The sequence below is a fragment of the Chanos chanos genome, chromosome 7 (genome assembly GCF_902362185.1).
Source record: "Chanos chanos chromosome 7, fChaCha1.1, whole genome shotgun sequence".
In the NCBI taxonomy this organism is placed as follows: domain Eukaryota; kingdom Metazoa; phylum Chordata; class Actinopteri; order Gonorynchiformes; family Chanidae; genus Chanos; species Chanos chanos.
The window spans coordinates 13,639,610-13,655,750 of NC_044501.1; the positions used below are offsets into that span (position 1 = coordinate 13,639,610).

At 42.5% G+C, this 16,141-nt stretch overlaps 1 protein-coding gene across 1 annotated transcript; it reads left to right on the plus strand.

Annotated features, from left to right (window-relative positions):
- The first annotated feature begins 660 nt into the window (after positions 1–660).
- cul4a (cullin 4A) lies at positions 661–13,611 on the plus strand. Its single transcript, XM_030779862.1, has 20 exons — positions 661–1,265; positions 2,503–2,618; positions 4,151–4,254; positions 4,577–4,646; positions 4,888–4,961; positions 5,054–5,216; positions 5,684–5,773; positions 6,334–6,416; positions 6,491–6,558; positions 6,664–6,782; positions 7,234–7,426; positions 7,834–7,938; positions 8,167–8,277; positions 9,804–9,889; positions 10,325–10,432; positions 10,611–10,724; positions 10,814–10,919; positions 11,814–11,986; positions 12,747–12,899; positions 13,360–13,611. Exons 1-20 carry the CDS (start codon positions 1,136–1,138, stop codon positions 13,453–13,455), a joined length of 2,262 nt encoding a protein of 753 aa, XP_030635722.1. The 5' UTR covers positions 661–1,135; the 3' UTR covers positions 13,456–13,611.
- The last annotated feature ends 2,530 nt before the right edge of the window (positions 13,612–16,141 follow it).

Sequence of the window (16,141 nt, forward strand, 5' to 3'; positions counted from 1 at the left end):
GATTATTTCGGCCAGACACTTTTAAAACAGATTTTGATATTATCTTTCGCATTCCCTTCCCAAAGAGAAACAAATTACAACGTTATTACCCTAATGGAGACTGGAGTGTCATTCATGAACACCTGTGCTAACGTAAAATTTTCATTTTATCTGTGTGTGTGGGCTAACATAGTTATGTCCGTAGTTATGTCCGTAGTTATCACTTCTGCAGACTGTAATATAAGAATGAAGTCTAAAAGTCGTGCAAGTTGCATGAAAAGCTCTGTAAATGTCCAGGAACATGATGACTTTAACGATATTTAATTTGCTTTCTTTTCCTAATTATCACAATTATTTATAATATATGGGATCGAATTAATAAAATGCAATGCAAAATTATGGGGACATCGTGAAACTCGTGAGACCTGGGTTTCTGTCATTTTTCACAATCGTTCTTAGAAGCTCCCAACCGAATGTATATTTTAGGTGATATACGCATCGCAAACAAAAGATCATTACACATAGTGTGTAAATATGTGAAGTAGTTCGTTCGTATAAATAAATTATGAGAATTTGAACTCCAGTAAATAAAGTGTTGTGACAGTAAATCTCCCAAGATGCACCTTTCAAAGGGGGTTGCACTGGCCATTTTGTTGTGAACCTCAGTGTTATGAAGGAAATACCACAGAACGATGAAAATTAAGCGGGCATACTTCTTTGTCTTACTCCGACTGAAGCAGTCTGACGAACACATTGCATGTTCAATAAATCTTATTCCGACTTCCCAAGAGGGACGCCGTGGGTTTACGCACTGAGGAACTGGAGACAGTCCAGTGTTCTTACCAGCTAGTTGGCTAGCTGCTAACTTAAGCTCAACTTTACAAACGCTAGCAAGCTAATAGCTGTTAGCCGAGTTCTCATCCCTGCGTCAAATGCTGGACAAACACAGGGGGGTCAGTTGCTACACTTTGTCGGCTTGAACAGGCACGACCGATGCTCTGACATCTGTTTTTTTACGGAGTTAATTTGTGCATGTAAGTCGAAAGGGCGGCGTGCCTTCCGCGTGAATGCGTTGAGTTTTGATGAGTGAACTGAAGACGAAGGAATAAAAGTGTCAGTCTCAGATTGCAGTGGGAACCCCAGGCATCTCCACATAATGGCAGAGGACATAAGACAAAACAAGAAGGCAAACTTCTCCACGCTGACTGAGCACAACAACGGAGTAACAAAAACAATGGCATCCAAAACTGGAACGTCAAAGAAGTTGGTCATAAAAAACTTTAAAGGTAAACACAGTCTACCAACGAGCTAGCTAATTTGGCTATTCCAAGTTACCTTGCTTCGTCTCTAAAACCGCTTGTTATGTAATCTCAGCTAAATAGCAGTGCCGCAGTTGCATTTCTCTCAAGCACCGTAACTTAGTTGTTGCCAACCATGCAGCCTCCAACCGTGCAGGCTAGTCAGCTTTTCAGAATTTCAGTCGAAATGCACCAGTGCATATTTGTCAGTATATCCAAGAGTTGCTAAAAGTTTGAAAAGCTAAATTTAGCTTCCACCTTTTTTTCTGCCAGCAGTAGCTAACAGTAGCCAGATAGGTAGAGTAGGTAGTTGTTCACATGTAAATGATGCTATTTAGTCAGTTTTATTCGAAATCTTAAGGATATATATATACGTTTATTTTCACTAGCACAGAAGACACCTTCTTGTAGTTGGCTTTTGTCATTGCCTCTTAGCTAGAATGAGTGAAGCTAACGACACGCGAAGGGGTGTAGACTAACAGGTAATAATCTTCGCTGCAGTATTATTATATCTCCGGCAGGTTGGAGAAGTAACATGGGTGCATCTCGGAGTTTTCAAAGTGGAATATAACTGATCCCAAGAGTATGAGTTTATCTCTCAAGAAGTAACTTAGCTCTGATGCACTGGTGTCAATCGGAGCGAGTAATCAAGTAAACTACTGCAAAATAGGCCATTTCCTGCTTAAACTACAATATGAAATTTCCAACTGGTAGGTCGGCTGTTTTGATAAGCTTTGTGCTTTGGACCTTGAGTCACTCCCTTGTTCCTTGTAGAAGCTGATGGTAGAACTGCCATCAGGTGCGACCTGCCTGATAGTTCGAGGTCGATTCTAAACAGCTATGTTTTGGTCCGAAAGTGTCCGAAAGCATAAACAGCCGAAAAAACTCCTAGAATTTGAAACTCTAGGCGTCGAAACTAGGGAGCTTATATTAAGTTATATTCTGTGGAATATGCCTTATGTAGGCTGTTTATCTGGGGGGTGTTCCAGAAAGCGGGTTCTGTGAAAACTCAGAGTTAGTTAACTCAGAATAAGTAGAAACCCCCTAATAGAGGAGTTCTATGGCTTCATTCTCCTAGCCAAACAAAGCCATAGGGGTCCTCTATTAGGAGGTTTACTACTTGCCCTGGGTTAACTAACTCAGAGTTTCCACTAAACCCTCTTTCTGGAATACCCCACTGGAGCACTAAGAATTGTAAACACTTGGCTTTGTTTTGTTCTTCCAGACAGACCCAAACTTACAGACAGCTATACTGAGGACACCTGGCTGAAGCTGCGAGATGCTGTGAGTGCCATTCAGAACAGCACCTCCATCAAGTACAATCTAGAGGAACTTTACCAGGTAATGCAACAGCAGAGAAATGGGAGAGTTGCAGCAGTACTGTCTGTTTTGTCATTTGCCCATTGTCTGGTAATCATTCCAGTGAGGCAATAGTTCAAAATGTTTGTAAAACTCCGTTACGCATATGGAAAGACTGTTTTGCGACAGGCCTTCCAAGTACGTTTGACGATGTCTGGACAGTTTCATTTACTAATGGGTTGAGTGAAACAAAACAGTAGAGCAAGACTAAGAGAGAGAGAGAGAGTGTGTATGTGTGTGTGTGTGTCTTAGATGGAAAAATCAAAGTATGAGAATGACACTCAGTGATGCCCATCTTGTGCCCACTACCACGTGATGTGTTTATTTCAGCCGGTCTTGGCTTGTGTGGGCACACTATACCTTGCCTTGCATAGCATGTTGATCTAACCGCACTGGTTGTTTGAAAGGTGCCAAATGGACTGGTACAGGGTTTTGAGGCTGTGTCCTTTCCTCCAGTCCTCAGAGGCTTTAAAACAGGACCAACCCATTCAATTTACATGGATTTTGAATTGCTCTCCTGAACTGTTAACGAGAGAAACACTCACAAACGTTCACGTCGGCACCGCCTCGTCGTTACTTTTTTTTAACCAGTCTGTCGATGAGAATGCGCTGCATTTCACTTGCTTTGATTCGAAAGTGCTAACCTTAGCGTCGTCAACTGAAAACGGACGGGAATTTATCAGGGCCCTATTAACCGAGCAAGCCTTTCATGCCACATTGTCAGGCTGTTCATATTGTTACCAGTTGACCTGCTTTGGTAGTGCTTAGAAAGGAAGTCTGTGAGACGTGCTGGAAAATAAACAAATGGCCGTGCTTTTGTTTGTATGCGTTGAGCAAAATTGTCCTCTGAATAGTTTATCTTTCAAACTGGTACGTTATGCTTTTTGTACATCACGTTTTGTTTGGAAAGGCATATTAGCGTTGTTCACATGTTTGTGACTCACATATGATTTCATTGTTTCCATTTGAGAATACTAATGCTGGCATATCTGGACCCAGCTATCACAACTGGCAGAATGAATAAACCTTTGACACACAAAGCTGTGTTACAAACAGGATGGTGAAAAATTCCTTTATTAATTGGCTGCGTAGTTAACATTCAGATTCCTGTACTGAGGGAAGTTTGCTGCTGAGCACAGTCATTTCCAATTTGATCCTTTCTCTGTGTGAAAAAGAGCATTTTTGGTTCTTTGCTTTTTAAGCAGCTTAAAGCTATAAAGTCACGATAAAGTAGTTGTTCACTTAAAGACATAATATTTTCCTAACTAGTTTTCTTTACACACCGTGTTGTTAACAACTTATCTCTCTCTCTCTCTCTCTCTCTCTCTCTCTCGCACATGCACACACACTTACTCTCTCTCTCTCTCTCTCTCTCTTTCTCTCTCTGTCACATGCACACACACTTACTCTTTCACTCTCTTTCTCTCTCTCTCTCTCTCTTTCTCTCTCTGTCACATGCACACACACTTACTCTTTCACTCTCTTTCTCTCTCTCTCTCTCTCTGTTTCTCCAGGCGGTAGAGAACCTGTGTTCCTACAAGGTCTCCCCAATGTTATACAAACAGCTGCGGCAGGTGTGTGAGGAGCATGTTCAAGCACAGATCCACCAGTTCAGAGAATATCCTTAACTCAGTGTGTGTGTGTGTGTGTGTATGTGTGTGTGGGAGTATCACAGGAGCTGATGCTAGAGGCTGATATGTGGTGCAGTCGTACTGTGTGTTTCTGATAACACTTGCTATGCTGAAGTTTGGATAGAAGTTAGAGATGTCATTACATCATGTGTCCACTAGAGAGTAACATGGAGCAATTTACACATTAGGCTTTTGGCCATCCTAAAGGTTACATTGACTTCCATTCATACAGAAGCCCTGTAAAATGCTTGTGTATCGAGCAGTGAGGTTTACGACATGGCTTGGGGAGTGACCTTAACCTGTACTCACAGAGTCTCTGGACAGCCTGTCCTTCTTAAAGAGGATGAACAGGTGTTGGCAGGACCACTGCAGGCAAACGGTAAGGAGGGGAACCAGGATGGAGAACTGAAGAGGGATAGGGGAGAAAAATCCAATTAGTACGAGAAATTTGTTTAAATGCTCAGTTGTGCCAGCGTTCGTATTAAAGGTTCTGCATAATTAGAAGAACAACCTGGAGTGATTCAGCCTTCCAACTTGTGAAGAAATCATTTTTCAGACATAGATCATAAAAAAAGTTATTTTCAGGCCATACTCATAGAACTGTCACTGTTTCTCTCTAGATCATGATAAGGAGTATTTTTCTCTTCTTGGACCGTACGTATGTTCTGCAGAACTCTCTGCTTCCATCTATCTGGTGAGTTTGAGTCAGGTGGCACTCTTTCCACCGATGAGTCTTGATTAAGTTCAGATTTTTTAATGAGAATGTCTTGGGTTCTGTTTCCATAGGGACACTGGGCTGGAACTCTTCCGGACACACATCGTAAGTGACGGCGCGGTCCAGAGCCGGACGGTGGATGGAATCTTGGAGCAGATCGAACGTGAGCGTAACGGTGAGGCTGTGGACCGCAGTCTGCTCCGGAGCCTACTGGGCATGCTCTCGGACCTGCAGGTGATTGGTCAATTTTGAGGACGCCATAGTTTAGAAATATTACTCTGCTCAGAGAAAAATATGAAAGACTGTGAAGCAGTGACAGTAAAAGCCTTGATTGTGAAATGAGTATTTCTTCCCATTTACAGAGAGATTACGTTACCCTTGATAAGATACAGAGGCTGTAAATCTTTCCGCAATCTGCACAGTATCTGGGGTATTTTACATTACAACGGATTGTCAGTGCATCCAAATGGAAAAAAATTTGAATTTTAGCACATTATTGCAGTGGATCTATTCCAGATAGACTCTTTGATCTGCAGCCATAACCTGATGTGGACATTCATGGCCAGTTATGACAAATTTATTACAGTGTCAGGACACTTACAGCAACCATATGACAGAGAATTCTGTATAGATCAAACTGTGGTCGTTTTAGTGCCTGTATTGATTTTCAAAACTTTTTCCTGTTCCCTCTCTCTGACTAGGTCTATAAGGAATGCTTTGAACAGAGATTTCTAATGGAAACCAATCGTTTATATGCAGCAGAGGGTCAAAGACTAATGCAGGAGAGAGACGTGAGTTACACTGATGCAAAGATAAGACAGACTTTATTAATCCCAAAGGAAATCCGAGTGCCACAACAGCACCGTCCAGCATAAATCAAACACGACTATAGTGTACAATAAAAATATTTAGACAGGATGCATATGACTGTCTGTATTGTGCAGTAATGATATACATTGTGCAACTCTACATTGTGCAGTAATTACATAAGTAGCATAAAACAGAATGAGAATAGCGAGGTAGATAGAAAGTTATTGTCCGTTGTGCAATAATTATATACATAGTATATAATGAAATATGATACAAAAATAAAACAAAAGTAAAAGCAGTGCTGTTTAACGTGTGCAATGTGCAATAGAAAACGTTATTCCTATGCACTGTGCATAATGATAATAATGACTGAAAAGTGCAATTCTTAACCAGTTATCTGTGAGAACGAGTGAGAGAGATTGAAAATAGTCATTGTTCATTGTGCAGTGATTCGATGTGAAGGGGAACAGCGTAGGGCATCAAGTGACAGTCAGATAAATCTAGTTGTCATATGAGGTGTTTGTATGTGTGTTGACCTCAGGTACCCGAGTACCTTCATCATGTTGCTGGGCGCCTGGAAGAGGAAAATGACCGTGTCATCAGCTATTTGGATCAGAGCACTCAGTGAGTCCCGCCTCTGTGTCTGACTGACAGGCCGAATCACCAATCTGGAAACTAACCCCTCTTTTTCCTCACAGGAAACCACTCATCTCCACTGTGGAGAAACAACTATTGGGGGAGCACATGACAGCCATCCTACAGAAAGGTATTAATTGTTTATCCCCAATATCTATGTGTGTGTGTGTGCGCGTGCGTGTGCGTGTGTGTGCGTGTGCGTGTGTGTGTAATAATATGTCTCTCCCTGGCTCAGGTCTGAGCACCCTGTTGGATGAGAATCGTGTGACTGAACTGATGCTGTTGTATCAACTCTTCAGTAAAGTAAAGGAGGGACTTCCTGTTTTGCTCCAGTTCTGGAGAGAATACATTAAGGTGAAGCCATACATGTACTATACACCAACCCTATTTTTATCCCATTCATTTACATGTAGACTCGTATTCTGTTGGCCTTTTGGTTCCGCTTTTTATCCCTCTGTCCGTCTGTCTCTGTCTCTCTCTCTCTCACACACACACACACACACACACATATACCATATTTTTATCCCCAACAGTCACTTATATAGATTTATTTGGCTTTACATTGCCAGTAGAAGAAATTCTGCTGTCTTATGTTCCTCTTTCCACTTTCTTTCTTCATCATTCTCACACACACACACACACACACTTAAACGCTTTCATTGCTGATACAGCAGATTGGTTTGTAATGTGGCAACATTATGGAATTTTCAAGCTGCATTTTGGCGCCAGTAATAGAGTTGATGGAAACAGGAGTAGGTCTCAGTAAGGTCTCAGTGGTCTGACTGTTTTCTGTGCTGCTTTACAGACCTATGGGTTTGGGATAGTGGGGAGTCCGGAGAAGGATAAAGAGATGGTGCAGGAGTTACTGGACTTCAAGGACAAGATGGACAACGTGACTCAGCAGTGTTTCCAGAGGAACGAGACTTTCATTAACGCCATGAAAGAGGCCTTCGAGAGCTTCATCAACAAGAGACCCAACAAGCCTGCTGAGCTCATCGGTAGGACAGGGAGTAGAAAACGGGCCATGGGTTTTTTTTTTTTGTTTGTTTGTTTGTTTTTTTCCCTCTCCCATGTGCTGGTCCATTTGTTAATGAAAGTTTCACATCCGACCAGTCTGATTTTTCATCATCAGACGTACGCATGCGCACACACACACACGCCCATATACACACACGCATGCACGCGTACACACACACACACACACACACACACACACATAGACTCTCTCGCTCTCATTCGATCTTTTTCTTTTTTTTGGCTGCTCTTTTTCCTTTCTTGCCTTTGTCTCTGTGTTGTGTGCTCACTGATGCATGCCATCAAACAGAGGTTCCTCTCATGCCTTTCTTTCAGTTGCCCTTGGTGGATTATGTGTGTGTTTGGTGACTGTGTCTGCTCCTCTGTGCAGCCAAATATGTGGACTCCAAACTGCGTGCTGGGAACAAAGAGGCCACTGAGGAAGAGCTGGAGAGAATCTTGGACAAGATCATGATCATCTTCCGTTTCATTCATGGTAAACTCCATTGGCCCCTTTTAGAAATACCGTTATTGATCTGGACGCCGTCTGTTTTACCAAGACACTGTTGATCCTCACAACACACTTTTAAAGCATTTTCTGGACTTTCCACCGTGTAAAAGTGTTTTCGGCCACTTGCTCTAAATTGACTTTATAGCCTCTGAGGTTATGTGAGTGTAGTGATGTTTAATGTGAAGATGCCTGTCTCTCTCCTCTCCTCCACAGGTAAGGACGTGTTTGAGGCGTTCTATAAGAAGGATCTGGCCAAGAGACTGCTGGTAGGCAAGAGTGCGTCCGTGGATGCAGAAAAGTCCATGCTTTCCAAACTCAAGCACGGTGAGTGCCTCTTTGTGCTATGTGTTCATTTTTCTGTGTCTCTGGTATGGCTTCCAATTTACTGCCGTTAGCCGCACAACCCCATCACTACAGCAACCCTAAAATTTTACAGTTTTGTTCATTTACTTATTGCTCTGATATAAAGACTTGTAAGAAATGCATTTGTGCTGATGAGACGGAAAGAGACAGTATGAAAGGATGGAAAATATTAAAGAGCAGGTATAGAAACTGTGTCAGTACTAATCTAAGACGTTTGCCCACCCAGAACCTCTAAAACTGCATTTATTACGTTTTTTTTTTTAAGTGCGTATTATAATGGTTAGCAGTTGTCTTGTTAAGAAGCAGTCTCAGACACACTACTGATTGAGTCACTGTCACAATATAAAATAAAAAGATATTCAGTAAGTGGTTTCTCAACATGCCTTGTACCCTTGTTTGTATTCCGTATAGTAACACTTTATCCTTTTTACGCAAATTGATCTTGTAAAGTTTTATTGCAGTGGCTTTTGCCAGAATCATAATGTCAAAATCCTCATTGATCCAAGATTTCATCAGAAGAAGGTTACCTGTAACCATGGAAACCGTGTCAGGCTGTTTCTTAATTGTAAGTCGTGTCGTTGAAATAGTCAAACGTTGCATCACCCCGTGACGAAAAAAAAGTTACTGTAAGCCACTAAAGATAACTTAACGTTGGAAATGCTGTTTGAGTTTGTCAGAGTAAATAGGAAGAGAACCAAAACAAGATTGAATGGGCTGCTTGGTTTAAGTGAGTAAGTACCACTGCTGTTCTCTGAAGTCAACCTGTGGAAATATGCCTGAAAACAAAAGTCATCCAAAATGATCAACACAGTAGCTTTTATGGGTTGAGGCCCAGACAGGGATGGGATGAGGGGTGTTAACCACATCCAGGTTCTCTTTTGTCGGTTGTCTGTCGGGGCTGTGTACAAAGCTTGATGAACTGAACGACACGTTACAATTTAAAGCCAAGGCGTTTTTTTACCACCAACCTCAAACTTTGCAAACTTCAAAGTCTCAGTTCAGGAAAATTTTCACACACAAGCATGTCTGTTTCTGCAAGTTTTTGTGGAGATTGCAGAGGCGATAAGTACACACACACACGCGCACACACACACACACACACACACACACGCACAAAAGACATGATAAGTAACAGGAAGATAAGGGACGCTGTCTGCCTCAACCACAACCATGAGACGGCACAGGTTTTCTCATTTGACTTGTCCTCGTGTGGCCTGCACGGCATGCTCTCATTTGTACCTGCAGGACTCACTGTCAGTTTTCTCTACACAACCCTTCCTTAGTTTATTGATTGTCAGTTTGATTGGTTATCAGTTAACAGCACATTAACAGATATTGTGAGCACAACACCCATTCAGCTTGTACGCACACTGCTGTGACGCTGTGAACTGAACGTGATCTGTTGCTTTCTGTCAGCATTGCTGGTTAAATCAGATGTAACAGGAGTAAAAGGTGTGAGAGGTGATGTGGGTTCTGTTATTTTGCAGAGTGTGGTGCAGCTTTCACTAGCAAACTGGAAGGCATGTTTAAAGACATGGAGCTCTCCAAAGACATCATGATTCAGTTCAAACAGGTACACATGTACACGCACACGCACGCACACACACACACACATATACATTAAAGTTTGTCACTTACCTAGTTTTCTCAGGTCCTGAACATTGTCAGACCTGACTTTACTTTGTGCGTTCTTTTTAAGTTAAAAATCAGATTATCAGATTTATTTTTGGAAAACATTTTAACAGACTAACTTTCGCATTTATGCATAGTCACAAAAGAAAAACACGTCAGTCTGAACACACAGATTACATATGTGCATCAGATAAACTGTGTGACAGCCAGCGTGTGCTGGCATCAGTACTCAGTAACCAGTTTGAGTTCTGACTAGTCTCCGCCTATGTATCAGTGTTGGTCGACTCTACCTCTACCTGTGGAATGAATCAGTGGAGTGAATCATTGAATCAGTAGAGTGAATTAGTGAATCAGTGCTCTGTCCTCTGTCTCACAGTACATGCAGAATCAAAGTGAACCCAGCAGCATTGAACTGACTGTCAACATTCTCACCATGGGCTACTGGCCTTCCTACACTCCCATGGAGGTTCATCTCCCCCCTGAGGTGAGAATGTGGGTGCATGTTTGTGTGTGTGTGTGTGTGTGTGTGTGTGTGTGTGCCCACGAGTGTCTGGTCAAGATGGAGATTCATGTGAGACGTCTGGCAGTCCGTCGATTAGGCGGAAGGGCGTATGCCTGTGAGAAGTGTGTGCGTGTGTGTATAACCCCTGTGTGTGTTTCAGATGGTGAAGCTGCAGGAGGTGTTTAAGACGTTCTATCTCGGGAAGCACAGTGGACGTAAGCTCCAGTGGCAGCCCACGCTTGGCCATGCTGTGCTGAAGACAGAGTTTAAGGAGGTGACCCTTTACCCTAACCATTATTACACCAACAGCCATTTCTCATAGAGTATCAACATACTGACCTTTTTACACTACATATGTCACAGGGGAAGAAGGAGCTGCAGGTGTCACTGTTTCAAACACTGGTGCTCCTCATGTTTAATGAGGGGGAGGAGTTTACAGTGGAGGAGATCCGCTCCGCTACGGGCATAGGTGCCTCTCTCTCTCCCACGCACACACACACGGGCAATACACCTTAGGCAAGAGTTCCTCAAACTATTGGCCACGGACCGGCGCCGAGGAAACTGCCAGGTCCCCGGCCCCTCGACTGAAGTTCCTGCTTTGAAAATGGTAACGTTTTATTCAAGATTCTAGAATGTTAAGCGTTTCCGCCCGCGAGAACCTATTTAATACTCTAGAATCTTGAATAAAATGTTACTGTCTGCACCTGGCGAGTGACCGAAGCACCGAGCATAATGTGACTGCCACAGCGGCAGGGCTCTGCGGACCGGGCAGTTTCCAGTCTGTGGTCCATAGTTTGAGAAGCGCTGCCTTAGGCCACTCCACTGTCTTCTTCATAACAAAATGTACTCTTCTTTTGTGTTACTTATTGCTAACATAAAAAAATTATACAAAATTAAATAAGCACCATACAGTCAGTTTTGGCTTTTAAAGTGTTAGATAAAAGACGAGCAGGGTGCATTTTGGATGTCGTGGTGTCTGTTGTACAGACTTCAACAAATTTCCTGTGGATTTTCCTACTTTCACAAAGGCTCTTAAGCAAAAGCCAGAATGCTCTTAAAGGGGAGTTCTTGCACAATAAGACAATTGAAAGTTTTCTGTTTCTTCATCACATGATGGCTTTGTAATGGGAAATGCTTCCAAATCTCATTGGTTGACTCACATGTCTATTTAAGATTCCCCTCTCTTTGGCCTCCACACCTTTTTATTTTAAAATATATAAACCTATTAGCACACATCTTAGCATTTTTTTTAGGTTTGCGTACTAATAACTATTTATACTAAGCGCACTCAGAGACACAAAGTGTTTTCTCTTTTTTACCACACTGAAGAGGAACTAACACACGTTTGCCTGCGTTTCCCCAGAGGAGGCCGAGCTGCGACGCACACTGCAGTCCCTGGCGTGTGGGAAAGCGCGCGTCCTGAATAAGAATCCCCGCGGAAAAGACGTGGAGGACGGAGATCGTTTCAACTTCAACAACGACTTCAAACATAAACTGTTCCGTATTAAAATTAACCAAATCCAGATGAAAGAGACGGTAACTGAACATCCCCTCCACCTCTCACCGCATCTCATTATCAGTGTGAAATTTCCCCTGCCGTTCCACTTCCTCGGGCGTAATTTACAAGTGTCTTAGTTTTCCTGCTTCTCTGAATTACTTCATCCTTCACTTAGCAACTTCCTTTTATGTCTCTCTGTGTCTCTTACATTTTCAGAACTATTTACAGTTCTCAGTTTTGGAATTAGCAGAAAACAGTCTTTCTCTCTCAGTTTGATAAGGACCTGGCTCTTATCTTGCTGTTATATTAAAGTCTCAGGTAGCCAAACACTTGTAAAGTATGCACTGCTTAGTTCTGGGATTGCATTCAATCTTTGCAGCATGACTAATCCTTTGGTCCACTGGTGGTTCTCCACACTGTTTTGGGAGGGTCACTCCTCTGTCCTGTCCCATTGAGTACAACACAACACATCAACAGGCATGACAGAATCAAAATGCATATTCACAACATGAAATAACCGATAAACAAGTTGTTAATTTACCAATACAGAGATATGAAAAACAAGGCGGTTCATTCTGTTCTGTTTGCAGATTTAAATTAGCACGTATTGGTTTCTGTCATTGACATTCAGCTTTTGTTTTGGCTCTCAGAATAATTTACTATCACTGATGTGCTTTTTCTTCTCTGTCTCTCTCTCTCTCTCTCTCTCTCTCTCTCTCTCTCTCTCTCTCTCTCTCTCTCTCTCTCACACACACACACACACACACACACGTCACTCATAATTTCTCTGTCTCTCAGGTGGAGGAGCAGGTGAGCACTACAGAGCGTGTGTTCCAGGACAGACAGTACCAGATCGATGCGGCAGTGGTTCGTATCATGAAGATGAGAAAGACCCTCAGTCACAACCTCCTTGTGTCTGAACTCTACAACCAGCTCAAGTTCCCTGTCAAGGTACGACACGTATATTCAACCCAGATTTTCACGTGTGTTTTTCATCTCTGATACATCACTCTGTTTTCCATTGCTAAAATAATGCTGTAACAAATTAAAAAGCATGTTTACTTTAGGGAAAGGTAAGCTTAATCCTAGAAAGAGTCTAAAGACTTAATTCACCCATAGCCCGACCAGCCCAAATCAACAACCCAAATCCCTGGGACGCTGCGATAGACTAGAACTGAAAGGAAATCCTTAGTGTTTGGCCTTCTAGAAGGAAAGTTGCTAATCACCTTTTAAGTCTTTATTTAGATCCACAGAAGTTAAGACATGAGTTAGTAAGCTTATCGAAACTTCGCTCAAACTTTGTTTGCGTTTATCAAACCAGAGGCACCAAGCTGTCGTGTTTTTTTTATTTGTTTGTTTATTTGTTTGTTTTCACTCATCCGTACCTCTCATTGCTCTGTTTCGTCTCCAGCCGGGAGATCTGAAGAAACGCATTGAGTCACTCATCGACCGCGACTACATGGAACGGGACAAGGAGAGCCCTAATCAATACCACTATGTGGCCTGAGTTCAGTTTAGCACACAGGCCAGTAAGAGCGGTCAGTTCTCAGGCCACCAAACTGCTGATCCTGGATCTGCTCTCAGCTCGGGTTCCTTGCCTGCTCCCTCCCAGCCCTCCTCTGACTCAGCCATCTCCACCTGGGAGTAGCTTGTCAAGACAGCCCCCCCCCCCCCCCACCCCCACCCCCATCCCCTACCTGACCTCTGTGTGTGTCCCAGAATCCACTGTTGTGCCCCCACCCACAATGCCCAGACCACAACCTGAGGTGGTGGGCAGGGAGGAGAGAGCGTGTTGGACTCTTTGAGTGTGGACATTTTAGGGGCACTTGCAAGGAGGGAGAATTTGAAATGATCTACACAAAGAAGCACTTTTCTGTTTTTCTTTAGTTGTTGTTGTGTGTTTTTTTTTTTGTTGTTGTTTGTTTTGTTTTCTGCTAAGTTGTTATCATGTTTGACACAAATCTTGGTTGTGATCATTATGCTCAAACTGTTCTGTTTCTGACATTTTCATCTATATTTTTTTTTTTTGCTGTTTCTGTTCTTTTTTCCCCCCCTTTTATTTTAGTTTGGTGATTTGTATGTTTTCACGTGTTTGTTCATCTACCATTAGAGATGCAGCAACTGTTAGTGTGTTTTCAGTAACCAATGGCAAAGTGAAGTGAATACGCTTCGCTTTTAATAACCTCTCAGGCTAAGGAAATCTGATTTAAAAGAAAAAAAAAAAAAAAAGCATTTTACACCTGTTCACACACACAGATTAGTATGTGATGTGGATGAAGAAGTTGCGCTCTTGGACGCTTTCACACAAGTATATGATGCTGATGATGAGCGGAGTGCTATGTGTTGTGATGTTTTGGAACAAATGAACAAGGCGCCTGTGTGTGTGTGTGTGTGTGTGTGTGTGTGTGTGTGTGTGCGTGTGTGTGTAAGTTAGAATTTCTTCCTCACGTACCACCTGTATTCTGACCAACACTGCATTTTCGCTGAATTTTGTAGACCAGATTCTATTCTTTGTAAGTGGGGTTGGGAAACGAAGTATATGAGAAATTAAACCATATTTAATTATAACGTTGCCAACATGTATAATATTCAGTGCATAAATCTGACGAGTTTCTGTAAAGTTTCCTGTTTAACATTTATGGTTATTAAGAAAGTCTGGAGAGCTGTTTGATATATTGGTTTTAATAGTGTTGGTGCGTTAGGTTGCATCAGTACGATAGTGCACAGTTGGGTGTTTAAAGCCCAAAGTACCCCAGTACCACTACTACCTCTCTCTCTCTTTCTCTCTCTCTCTCTCTCTCTCTCTCTCTCTCTCTCTCTCTCTCAGCATGATCTTAGAACAGCCCCTCACAACATGTAATTTGATTTCCCTCCCCTGAGTATGAGCGTAATTCCTTATAAAAACAGATTATTGCTGAGAGTGAAGGAGAGACCAGACAGGCAGGCAGGGGTTCATTTCAGGTCCTGCCCTTTGCTCGTCCCTGTTTGACGACATGCTGGTGTGGAATTGAAGGCCACCCTTTGTTTCGACCCTCCGTGCCCTGACCCCATAGCTGAGACACACATTTGTAAGACAAGACCAGTTGCTTCTAACTGTGCTGTTGCGCGTGAGGAATCACAGTCATTTAGTGAGTTGATTAACAGGTCGGAGAAGTCCAGGTCACTGGTTCATTCAAACACCAGTCTCACTTAGGCATTACAGTGTGAGTTATACAGTGGGTTGAATGTAAGCTATGATTTGTCATTCACTTGACTGCAGCAACAACAATGCAATCCTTTTACAGGGTCAGTGATTCAGCAGATCGTTTTGTTCGCGAGAATAAAACCACAAGAGGGAATCGGAGAGGGTGTGACATATTTCGTAAATATATTTTATTTCTTTATAAATTCATTTCATTTAGAGTTTTGTGCTGCCTAGTGAGAGAAGAGGATACGGCAGTTCCTTATTCCCATTACTGGTACCATCTAATCATTCAGTTTATTTGACAAATTCAGAAAAGTTAAGTGATCATTTTCCCTGGAGCCCCCGCGCACTTGCTTCTGACAGTGTATGACCACAGACTATCCCAATTCTGTGTGGTGTCACAATGATGGTATGTCGAAAGTACTGAAAACACATGATGTAGTGCGCAGCACCGAAGTATGAGAAGTTGCAAAAGTCGAAATATGTAAAGAGGGTTCAGCACCCGGCTGAGAATGACTGTGTCAGCTGACCGCACGCGGCCACGCACTGTAGCACCGAATCGCGCCCCGGCTGCACATAAGGTTTTCACATAGTTGCCGACCGTGAGTCGTTACATTCTATCTCGGGTTGTCGTTGCATGGCATGTTTTTACTCCCTTTTCTGACAACAGTTTAATACGTGGTTTATTTACATTATAAGCAGGCCACATATTATTACGAATTAACTATCATGATGCGACATTTATGGAGGTTCAGCTCAAGATAATGTTATCTCTGCCCTTGATACGTTTTCCTTTCTAACGCGTGACTCTTTTCACATAAAAAAAAGCCTGTATTACACTCTAATTTAAAGCTTTGTTTACGGCTCAACATAGTGCCAAGTTGATTAAAACGGACCATTGCTCGTTAACGCGTCGCGCTGTGCACGTGACCGTGCTGGGTGGTTCTAAAGGCTAGTTCACATGACTGGAACATTCCTTCTTGGTATTGAGGGCATGAAAGGGAAACAG

Excerpts from the sequence above, each read along its gene's own strand:
- cul4a (XM_030779862.1), top strand. The coding sequence starts at position 1,136 with ATGGCAGAGGACATAAGACAAAACAAGAAGGCAAACTTCTCCACGCTG. Across the intron at positions 5,774-6,333 it reads GACTAATGCAGGAGAGAGAC|GTACCCGAGTACCTTCATCA; the intron begins GTGAGTTACACT and ends TGTTGACCTCAG. Across the intron at positions 9,890-10,324 it reads TCATGATTCAGTTCAAACAG|TACATGCAGAATCAAAGTGA; the intron begins GTACACATGTAC and ends TCTGTCTCACAG.